This window comes from Aristolochia californica, unplaced genomic scaffold (genome assembly GCF_029961685.1).
Source record: "Aristolochia californica isolate CCGP_79_NKW_82.1479 unplaced genomic scaffold, dmAriCali1.0.hap1 SCAF_5, whole genome shotgun sequence".
In the NCBI taxonomy this organism is placed as follows: Eukaryota; Viridiplantae; Streptophyta; class Magnoliopsida; order Piperales; family Aristolochiaceae; genus Aristolochia; species Aristolochia californica.
The window spans coordinates 45,224,675-45,236,297 of NW_027182214.1; the positions used below are offsets into that span (position 1 = coordinate 45,224,675).

Sequence of the window (11,623 nt, forward strand, 5' to 3'; positions counted from 1 at the left end):
TGCATTTCACTATGGTTGACTGAACAAAAAAAACATAAAAGCGAGACGAACCAAAACCATCATGACAGAAAGGGTGAATCCACCATACTCCCCCCCAGCTCTGCCAGGCCTCAAAGAATAAGAAATGCTTCTTCCATGTACATTAACCATCAAAAGCAAGAGTGGACAAAGCTAAAGAGTTCTTTCACTATACTCTGTTCTTCAGAAGTGCGAAAAGAAAGCCCTTCTGATTTATTACATTTACCAAATTATATATACAAAAATTGGCAGTATAGAAAAATTCACATCAGTTCTTACCTTACCTAGAATACGAGAATGGTATCCGAAGCTGCAACATGCCAGTGCATAAGCTTGGCTAATAGCTAATAGCTCTATAACCATCTCTCTGAAATTTTCTGCCTACTCTTACATTCTAGGGTTAAAAATTTACAAACTAATCTACTTCTCCCTAAAAGGAAACAAAAAAACAATCAATCTATCTTAGCATTCTTAACTCTACTTTTGGAATAAGTTTCTTGTCTCTCCAAATCTTGTAGTTGTTTAGGCTATCTATAAATGTAACATGCAAGCGAAGAAATTGCCTATCGAGCATATCCCTCGAGTCTGCAACTGCTTTCAGATTGTCCATAATTTTGTATGGATCCTACAAAAAAATGTCAAAAGACTAAATCAAATCAACTCACACCCCAAAATACCTAATTAAGGGAGTAAAAAAAGATGAATGTAACAGGAAGAAACTATGAGAGGCAAAAGGAAGGAGAAAAAGTTTGATGAATGATCAGTGGTACGCACCTCCATTACTTGCATAAAATCATCACTAGATAAATTTATTCCATATATAATTTAAGTCAAAGCCTCAAGGAACATTAGAAGTCTAAAAACCCAGCAATTCCTGGAAGCTCCCACTCGTTAATCTGTTCTAAATATACAGGACTTTTGCCCGCACTATCTACATTTTGCAAAACTCCAGTGAGAATAGCCTGTGCAGAGAAAACAACCGTGAAACACAAGCAGTGCAGCTGATGACATAAACCTACAAATAACATGATTTTTGTGTCTTTATTCACACTCTTTATCGGCCCTCATTTTAGATTGTTTTTTTTTTTCTTATTTTTCTGGAGATGGCACTTATTACAATAGGGGACATAAAGAGCATAGATCCAAATTACTTCATCATATTTGTCAGCATAATTGTAACTTCCATAAATTCTAAGAAGCGTATAATAATATATTGTAAATACAAAGTACCTCTAAGGAAGTAGTTGATTCAGGGTCAGACTGGGACCATTTAGTAAAATCCAAGCTGTTACCCCCTGCCTCGTTGACTTGCTTTGCCCCAAGCAGATAGTCCAAATACCTATCAATTGAGTGAAACAAAAGAATGACATATGCAGCAGAAAAAGAAACACTAAAGACTGTTTTAGCTACTATAAAAGACTTTCATTGAAAAAACAAGAAGACAAAAAAGAACAACAACAAGAACAATAAAAATCAGTAACTAGAGAGGCAGTAATCTCTATATTAAGCACCTCTTCATGTTGTCCATCTCTTCCTTGAGCTGCTCTAGTGTCAACAATGTCCCCACATCATGGTATGTGTTCTCAATGGAGTTCCACTCAGTTGCTGACATTGGGGCCTTAAGGTCTGGATGCCTCTGGAACTCGATTGGGTCCACTCTTTCAAGCCAAAACTCAAGAAGACCATCTGAATTACACTGCAGGCAAAGCCTCTCACCTGTCTGGGGATAAACCTTTCCAGCACTGTGCTTCAGCAGGTGGTCCACTAGGAATACATCAAGAATATATTTGTGTGCCTTAAACTTCAAAATTGGACCTGGAATAGGCTTGCCTGAGACTGCCCCCTCCTTCCTGATGGAGTCCAGTAGCTTTTCCTCTGCCCAATTATACCTGCAGTCAAAGGTCCCAAACCTCAACTTTGTTGAAATAAAATCAATTTAGTAGTGTATTTAGGTAGCATTTTCTACGGTCTTACCTTTCCTTCAACCAACTGTTCTTTGATATACTGTGGTTCTTCGTGCTCATCTACATAAATTTCACAAGAAATATACTCAAGCTGAGATCCTAGTCTCATTCCCAGTCATAAATAGAGTGCTCAATGGAGTAGCTTTTTTAGTAAATTGATCAAATTTAATTAAGCATAAAACTGAATTTATATGATTGAACACCTCAAAGAACTTGGATGACCCAGAGTTGGGTTGAGATATATTTGCCAAATTCAGGTTATCAGCTCCTCCTTCAACACTACATTTTCCAGAAAGCAATTGCTCCAAATATCTGTTCAGCAGGTCCAAGAAAGAGAGAAATGAAGACCTACCAAAAAAAATAGTAAAGCAAATTACACAGCTAATTGTCAGTAATCTCCTGAAATTTACCTACTCATGTAGCTCAGCTCTTCCTTGAGCTGCTTCACCTCCCTAGCAACCTCAGAATCAAGGTAAGGATCGTCTCCTGGTTTCCACCCAGGTGGTGGGACCCAATGGGGGTCCTTCACTCCAGCCTGCCTCCGGAGTTCAATCAAGTCTGCATCTTCCAACCAATATTCCATGGCACCATCAGCATTGTGACGCCTACAGAATCTCATGCCTATATCCTTTTCTACTTTTCCAGCCATGTGCTTCAGCAAGTGGTCAAGCAGACCTGTATCACCAATATGCTTCCGTGCTTCCAACCTGAGATCCGGCCGCAAAATAGGATGTCCAAGAAATGCTTCTTTATCTTTCATGATTTCCAGTAATTTCTGCTCAGCCCACTCATATCTGCATTAGAAGATACAAAAACCGAGCCTTCACACAACAATCTTTAAATAATTCCAGTGGCAGATAAAGACTACTTCAAAGTATCACCTTTCCCTTGACCATCTCGAATAATTACATTGTCTCTTTGTACAGCCTATCTGCACAAATATGAGAAAAAATGTACTCAGTATCATAAATGTTTGGTACTGAAGAATCTATATCTAATTCAGTTGTAAGCATTCTACTACGACAAATGGTAATGATAATAATTTTTATAAAGAACTATAAATAACAAAAAAAATTAATAAGGAATGAAGCCCATGTAAAACAAACCCATTTGCCATTACATTTCGATCAAATGTTTAAATTATCTTCCTCTTCTATGCTTTTTCCATTACATGTTCATGCTTACTGTACAAGTCAATAGTAGTTTTTCTTCTGTTTTTAAATAAGATGAATGACATTGTTGTAAATGTAAAGGCAGAAGATCACAATCTTTCAACCCTAACTGAGAATAAGGCAACAAAAAAAAACACAACCTACAGTTTGTTGGGCATGAGCAGTTCATAATGATGCCCTCTAATAATAATAATAATCATAATAACAACAATAATAATGATGATGATGATGACAGGTGTACAGGTACATTTGTAATCAACATTCAAAAAACTTATAATAATAAAGGAAAAAATGTTGCATTTTTTTTTTCATTTGCCCATAAAATAGAGATTCTAAGTCAAACATGAACCTGCAGAGAACTATTTGATTCTGGATCAGTTTGTGAGCCTTCAATCGAACTTAAAGCATTATCCACTTCTTCATGCTCATGCTTCATCAAAAGGATCTGATCCAAATATCTGTTGAAAAGTAGAAGTGACAATAATAAAAAATAAGCTTCCAAATAACAAGAGCAAATTCATTACTTTTTCTGGAATAACTATTAATATAATCTGTTATGTCTTTGTGATTACTTTTTCATGCCGCCCAGACCTTCCAAAAGTTGTCTTAACTTCCTCGCAGTCTTGGAATCTTCGCTGCCCTCAGACTTCTGTAGTGAAGGGAACTCACCCAAGTTTACATTCTCCAGCCAATATTCAATGGAACCATCTGAATTGCAGCACCGACAGAGCCTATCACCTCTTGCTTTGTCAGCCTTTCCCACCATGTGCTTAAGCAAATGGTTTAGCAGGCCAATGTCAGGAATATGTTTGTGCGCCGCCAAAATCAAAGCTGACTTTGCTATCGGCTTCCCCAATACTGCACCCTTTTCTCTAATAACATCCAGAAGCTTTTGCTTGGCCAATGAGTATCTGCATTAAAATGCAAATTGCCCCTTTATGCAACTTAACAATTAGTTTGTTTCAGCCAACAGGTAAATAATCTTCCAGTCTCACCTGTCATTGGACCACCTGTTCTTTGAACTACTACAGCTCTGATTGGACGAGCTCATCTACAGATAATGTCTCAGGCATGTAAGCCACTCGTTTTATATTATTTTGCAACAAATCTTGATCATACGGCTAATTTATCTTGATGCAGTGAATAAAAAAAGTGAAAATATGTAACATGTACCTCCTGGGAACCAGTTAATTCAGGATCACCTTTGGATCTCTTATTTATAGGTAGGGCATTGCCTTCTCCCTCACTCACCAACTCCTCCGAAAGAAGCCGCTCCAAACACCTAGTCATTGGGTAACAATATCTCAGTAATACAATAAAAGCTTAAATGTCCAACACGAAAATTGTTAAGACAGTACAAATACATGATCACTACCTTTTCATGCTGCTCATCCCATCTTTGAGCTGATTTAGCTCCTTAAGTGTCTCAGAATCATGATACAGGTTGTCGCCAAGCTTCCATCCAGGAGGAGGAACCCAAAAAGGGTCCTTCACACCAGCCTGCCTCCGAAGCTCAACCAAGTCTGCACTCTCGAGCCAATACTCCATCATGCCATCAGCATTGTGACGCCGACGGAGCCTTTCTCCTCTTTCCAGATCAACTCTACCAGCCATGTGCTTTAGCAGATGATCAAGCAGTCCAGTATCACTAATATACTTGCGTGCCTCCAACCTAAGATTGGGCCGCAAAATGGGCTTCCCCAACACTGCACCTTTTGCTCTAACAACGTCCAGTAGCTTAAGCTCTGCCGTGTTGTATCTGCATTAAAGGGCCTAGTGGTTATGTCATACAATCATAGGAGGATTTGGGGGGGGGCGCTCAAATTCTTACCTCTGCTTAGACCAGCGATGCTTTAAAATATTACCAGCACTTCTAGCGTTCTCAGTGTCCAACCTGGATTTCTTTCTCTTGCGTCCTTTGAAAGTAATCCTATGCTCCCTCTTTCTCACGTGCTTCTCTCCCGCGGACACTAAGGAAGCAGCAACGGATTTCACGAGAGGAACTTCCTCTTTAACGAGAGGCTCTGCTTTAACATTAGTGGACGAGGACGCAGGCTGCACCTCTCTGATAACGAGGGACGACAACTTCTCTGACTGTCGTCCAAGGTAATGTACCTTTCTGCGTGCTCCCCAGTGCTGCAAACCAGCGCACAATAGGCCCAACCTGCGGGTATCACGAGAGGGCTCGGCGGGTAACGACTCAGGTTCAATAAGAGGTGTTTCAGGTGAGTCTACCCACAAGTTATCAAGATGGACGAATTCAAGGGAAGAAACTTGTTGACAGAGGGACCTCTCGCCAAGGTTCGTCCCCATAATGAACTGCTCATCAAGCAGCGGATGTAAAAGCAACTTTCTTTTGTGGCCGGATGGGACTTCATCACAATCTCTCGAAGAAGCATGCGCCGACAACGTTGCCGCTGGCATCTTTCAGTCTTAAGAAGAAAACTAATAAACAGACAAACACAAAGCTTGTCTTTCATCCATCAAAAAGCAAAAACTGAAAGGAACGATCACATACTCCAAAAAAAAGGAAAAGCAGATGAAGTAACAGTTACAAGCAACGAAGATTTATAAAGGGTTTTAACACTACTAATACCTCCACCAAACAGTAATGGGCCAAACTACATTCTACCCTCCACCCTCACTGGTAACGAAAGTAAAGTTACAGAACCAGAAACGGCGCCCATCAGACGAGAAGGGTTTAAAAAAAAACCACTCTCGTTAGGGTTTACCGCCCCAACGCTCGACATACACGGTACCGCAAGGGTGTACATACAAAAAAGGCAACTAAGAAAACCGAAATCACTCCCTGCAAAAGGATTAATGGAGCTTACCTGCAATGACGACTGCAACCGAGACTCGAAGGCGGACTTGTGGCGGGAGAAACAAAAACCGAGGGCGGCACATGAGAAAGAGAGAAAGAGAGAGAGAGAGAGAGAGAAGTTACTCAGAAGAGAGAGATGGGTTTCTACTTATATATTACTCCCCTTAAAAAGGGAAAGACTCCTTGCCGTTTCGGTCTTTTTCCTCATAGCAGTTTTGCGGCCACACTGGACTCTGGAGGTCCGGTGGTGGATCTTCCGTGGACTCTTCCACGTGTTCAGCAGGTGATTCCCTTGGGCTCTATCCGGAACCCATGGAAAATAAGAAAAAATAATAAGAAGAAGAATTTGATAATTATTATTAAAAATAAAAATTAGCTGATGAAAATAAAATTTTGATAATTATCTTATTTTTACTCACTTTGTTTAGAATAATAATAATTAAATTCTTATTTTCTTTTGGACCTTAGAATCTATAATCAATAATCTAACCTCAGATTCAGATCCAACATTAAATGTATATTGAACTCGAACTCGGTTCGAGCTCGAGCTTAAACTCATTCACAATTGTTGAGCTCGAGTTCGATTTAATGTTAGATGCTAAGCTCGAGCTTAAAGTTTTAAGGTCAAACCAAGCTTAAACCTACACAAGTTCGAGTTTGGTTGGACTCGATGCCACCCTTCTTATACGTTATGAATTAAATATAATTACTAAAAGAATACCAAAACATATATACCTGATTGTGTTTTGTTTTATTAAATGGTAAATGGTATAGGAATAAATTATCTGATTAATTAATAAGATAATTTTTTTCCTATTTATTATAATTTAATAAACGATAGACAGAAGAATGGGTTAATCGGTTAAAATTTTACAGCCCTATTCGTGAGGCACCAACACGGAGAGGTTAATAGCTGTATTTAGGGGTTTTGAACATTGGGGATTTACGGTTGCTGTCAGCGGAGAGCAGCAGGCTCGTGACGAAGTTCCGCCGTGATGGTTCTCAAGTATCCTTTCTTTCTGCTTCTAACTTATAACATTGTGTTCTAGTTCCCCCTGATTTTTTCCTACAAACACAAATCCTGGGCCTTTTTTTTTTTTTTTTTTTCTAATGTTTGTTTTGCTTAAATGTACCTGGATTTATGATTTCCGGGGTCTGGTTTTAATATCTGCTCAGTCAGAGATGTAGTTTTTCAGAGGTTGTTGTATTCGTACCTGCATTGATATGATTTTAAAGAAATTGGTAACCTTTTTGCTCCTTTTTTTTTGTGAACTTCTTCTGAGTTTATACAATAAGAAAAACGGAGAAATGATTGAAGCAGAAATCCAAGTGTTGAGGATAGTTTATGAGGAGCCGATTTAGTCATAGGAGAAATTAGTTAAAATGATTCACAACAAACTGAAAATCGATTTGAAAATGTAGTGTTGTGAATTTTTCTTGCCGATTTATTCGTTAACATGCTGGAAGTGACTGACGTGAAGGTATGGTGTTAGGATGGGCTAGTCACCGAGCTGCCGAAGTACTCATGGGGAAACTGATATAAATGTTTCTATCATAAGCTGAAAACACATTACTTTTTCAAATCAAAGTAGAAATTATAGTTTCTTTGTCTTTCTTTTTTCCTGATTATACTTTTCTAAGTTCAGAACTTCAAGAGGCATTTATCGCAGAGTTTGATGGTGATCGATGAGTGAAATTATTTAGTAATTTGATCACTATGATATGCCTACATTGTATTTAGAGTGTTTTTTAGTTGGTTGTGATTGATGCATTGAAGGAGTATCTTCTATAAATTTGTAACATTTATACTACTTTATCACATAATTTTACTTATATTGGAATTTGCCAATGTGAACACAAGACATCCCATTAATGAAAATGATTTGATGGAATAGATGCAACTAAAATAGTCTATTAGTGTCACATTCTTTGATATTCTTATATTTGGCTTTGTCGAACCACTTGATCTTTTTCAGAACTGAACTTTGCCGCTTCAGCGGTGCCAAGATATACCCTGGAAAGGGAATCAGATTTGTGCGAGCTGATTCTCAGGTACAAATTCTCAAACTCTCTCCTCTTGATTTCGATGTGTGTGTGCGTATGGATGTACTTTTTAGCTTTTGTTTTTGCCTTCTTCTTTAGCTTATCAATTATGTTCTCAAACTTGTCTGTATTCATATTAGGTCTTTCTATTTGCAAATTCAAAATGTAAGAGGTACTTCCATAACCGTCTGAAGCCATCAAAGCTTACCTGGACTGCCATGTACAGGAAGCAGCATAAGAAGGTAATTTGCCTTTTTTTTTTTTTTAAGCATAAGACGAATCATTTTAGTATGCACTGACAGTGTTTTGAAGTATAATAGTTCGGTGTTATAAGATTACAGGGACCATCTCATTCTGATGTTATCTCGAATGTTGAGATGCTCTGGTTGTCTTGTGAGATGACACTTAGATGGGCATTACTACAGCTTTTGTATTTTATATTTGGCTTAAGTATATATGTTTTCTTGGCTTTGAATGATTTGGCTTGCAGGATATTCATGCTGAAACTGTTAAGAAGAGGAGGCGCGCAACAAAGAAACCTTATTCTAGGTCAATTGTTGGGGCCACTTTGGAGGTGATCCAGAAGAGAAGAACTGAGAAGGCTGAAGTCCGAGATGCTGCTCGTGAAGCAGCCCTACGGTGCGACTCTATCTACATTTTCCCTTGATCTTTTTACTTTTTTTAGCATTTCTTAGGAAAGATTTTCAGATTTTGACCTATTAATAGGCCCACTATATATTTCTTCCAGTGAAATAAAAGAGAGGATCAAGAAAACCAAGGATGAAAAGAAGGCCAAGAAAGCAGAGGTGATGGCCAAAGTGCAAAAAACTCAGGCTAAGGCTAATGTGCCTAAAGGAGCTGCCCCGAAAGGCCCAAAGCTCGGTGGTGGCGGTGGCAAGCGTTGAGAGCCAGTGAAATGAGAAAATCCGTAGTATTACTGCATATTTCAGATTTTTTTTTGTAGGAATAGCTCCGTAAGCAAGCTGTGTTGCTTACTGTCTTTCTTTTTCACTTCCTTGACGGAGTGGCTTATTATTTTCGTTTCAAATGTATGATATGGAGTTGTTCTATTCAGTAACCTGAGAGCTCGTTATTCGAGTTTCCATTCACCCGTCCCATAAGAAAACCCATTTTTCTCTACCACCGTAAAAAGCCGACAGGGTGTACACCCATGGAAAACACATCAGTCTCAGATTTTAACTCTTCCAATACGTATGGGGAATCTGCTACGCAAGTCATTGGTAGGTTCTTACGAAAAAGTTCTTGACGTCTAATCTCCTGCTACGCGATCCTTTACCATCTTGACACTTTGTGCCGGTCAAGCTTTTTCCAGACTCTTCTGCACCTTTTTCTTTTTTATGATCGGCTTTAGAGTTACAGCCATCTTAGTCTACTCTCCTCCCTCTTTGGGTTGCTTCCTTTGGCTCTGATTGCCCGGCGAAGTTCGATTATGGAAATTCAGGTCTGATTTTTATGTTTCTTCTGTTGATGCAAGACGTAAGTTTCCTTCCCTTTATATGGCTTGGGAATTAAACGCCTTTTGTCGATGATTAATGTTGGGTTTTCAATGATTTACTTGTGAGGACAGAAGAAGAAGAAGAAAGAAGAAGACTTATCTCCTCTTTCTTAATTTTTGCTGACTTTCTGGCTGCTGTTGTCGTCTATGAATTATAGCTTGTGATTTGGGAAGTGTATAGGGTACAGAAGCCGACGAGTTCTTTTGTCTTTGTTTTTTTTCATTGGATCGTCTAGTATCAGCTTCTGAATTTTTCGGGACAGAGAGAAGAAAATGGACGATTTTTCTGTCTTTTTCAGAACAGAGAGAAGAAACAGGGACATCTTTTCATATTTGTCCAGAACAGAGAGAAGAAACAGGTATTATTAGGGCAGAGCAGTAGTCAAAATTTAGGCGGTGCTGATTATATTAGCTGCTTACCAGAATCTGTTCTTCTTCATATCCTTTCATTTTTGGACATGAATGATGCAGTAAAGACAGGTATCCTATCAAGCCAGTGGAAATCTCTGTGGACTTTCACGCCAAATCTGATTTTTAACGGAGAAGAAATTGGGCTTGTACCTTTCTTAGATATTGACAGGATGAGACTGATGGTTGACTTTGTTGACTTTGTGGATCGGACTCTTAGCCTTTATCAGCGTGACAGTATTCATAAATTCCAACTCTTGTCTTCCATACTCAGAGAAGTATGTGTCTGGCTTTGAGGAGTGGATCCTTTTTGCAACGGAAAGAAACGTTGAAGAACTCATTGTAGAGACAATTGCACACAATAGATTTGATTTTTATGGATCGCCTCCATGGCTTTTTGAGAATCAGTTGTTGAGAGTGTTGGAACTGAGATCGCTGGAGATAAATCTGCCTGTTCAAGTCCACATGAGCTCGTTGAAAACATTAAGCCTGTCAGAGCTTAAATTGAATAACAGCATAGTGAATCAACTGATGGCCGGTTGCCCATTGATTGAAGATCTTCGCCTTCTCTATTGTGCCTCTGATGATTGTATTTGTGTTTCTTCTTCGACTTTGCAAAGGGTGTCTTTAAGACTTGCCTACGATTATAATTTAGAATTTACTCATAATTCCCAGGGATTTGAAGTTGATGCACCAAACTTGTTATCTATCAATGTTTCTAGTTGCATGTGTATGAATAAATATCGCTTGAAGAATTGTTTCTCCATCCAAGAAACATACATCAATCTGTTTGCTAAAAGTAGCTGCAGACACTACTTTGACAACATTGGCCATCAAAGCAAATTACTGCTACAGTTTATGAAAGATATTTCTCCCGCCAAAGTTCTCAGGCTTAGCAAATCCACTGTTCAGGTGTGTTGTAATTCAACTTATGTGGGATTGGAGCTCACCTGAAGTTAGTTGCTTTTGATTTTGATTTTGAAGACAGCAGCAGGAAGTATGTACTGTCTATTATACTTGCTTGTTTAGATGTTTGATGTTTCATTTTTGAAGGTGTTATCCACTGAGGGGATGAAGACTCTTCCTGCTCCCATTAATGGCTGTAAGTGCTTGAAATTCACCACTGGATTGGCAGAGGTGGAGTTTTCCCTGATAGGAAAATTGTTAACAAGCTCACCTGATCTCGACACTCTCATGATCGATGTTAATCACCACCGCGACAAAAATATAGAGTACCTCCTGGTGTGTTCTTCATTCGAATTGTTCATTTGTCTTGCTGTTTCATTTTTATCCTCTATAAAAGCCTGAAACCAAGTTGTTTTAAATGTATAGTTTCCACCAGTATATGAAGTATTTGACGAAGAAATGGCATAGAGAAGGTCGATAGAAACGTCTCTCCTTCGAGGATGGCTGAAAAGTGAATTATATCTAGTAAAGTTTCTGCTGCAGAATGCAACGGCGTTGGAGGAGTTGACTATCAGAATAACTGATAAGAAATATTTCAAAATGTTGCAGCCTTCCAAGATCGAAACCCATATACTAGCTCTTCCAAGAGCCTCACCGAATGCTCTAGTATCAATTTTATCCTAACAGGGTGAAGAACTGTTTTTTCCGGCCATCAAACCGGTAGGATGACTGGTTGTGTGGTCTAATCGGGTTAAACCAGGTATATTTAGGC

General features: G+C 38.8%; 2 protein-coding genes and 1 pseudogene across 2 annotated transcripts; 2 read left to right on the forward strand and 1 right to left on the reverse strand.

Annotated features, from left to right (window-relative positions):
• Window positions 1–144: 144 nt before the first annotated feature.
• On the reverse strand, window positions 145–6,051 carry LOC137965843 (uncharacterized). Its single transcript, XM_068812208.1, has 15 exons — window positions 5,989–6,051; window positions 4,986–5,599; window positions 4,530–4,913; window positions 4,328–4,436; window positions 4,150–4,205; window positions 3,727–4,065; window positions 3,504–3,612; window positions 2,864–2,913; window positions 2,393–2,776; window positions 2,186–2,294; window positions 1,993–2,042; window positions 1,530–1,907; window positions 1,249–1,357; window positions 793–980; window positions 145–643 (listed from the first exon to the last, which is right to left on the reverse strand). Exons 2-14 carry the CDS (start codon window positions 5,576–5,578, stop codon window positions 867–869), a joined length of 2,784 nt encoding a protein of 927 aa, XP_068668309.1. The 5' UTR covers window positions 5,579–5,599; window positions 5,989–6,051; the 3' UTR covers window positions 145–643; window positions 793–866.
• An 828-nt stretch (window positions 6,052–6,879) lies between these two features.
• Window positions 6,880–9,224, forward strand: LOC137966185 (large ribosomal subunit protein eL24-like). The gene is made up of 5 exons (XM_068812730.1): window positions 6,880–6,984; window positions 7,955–8,030; window positions 8,162–8,263; window positions 8,512–8,660; window positions 8,770–9,224. Exons 1-5 carry the CDS (start codon window positions 6,974–6,976, stop codon window positions 8,924–8,926), a joined length of 495 nt encoding a protein of 164 aa, XP_068668831.1. The 5' UTR covers window positions 6,880–6,973; the 3' UTR covers window positions 8,927–9,224.
• Window positions 9,225–9,918: 694 nt separating this feature from the next.
• LOC137966186 (F-box/LRR-repeat protein 25-like) lies at window positions 9,919–11,461 on the forward strand (annotated as a pseudogene).
• Window positions 11,462–11,623: the final 162 nt, after the last annotated feature.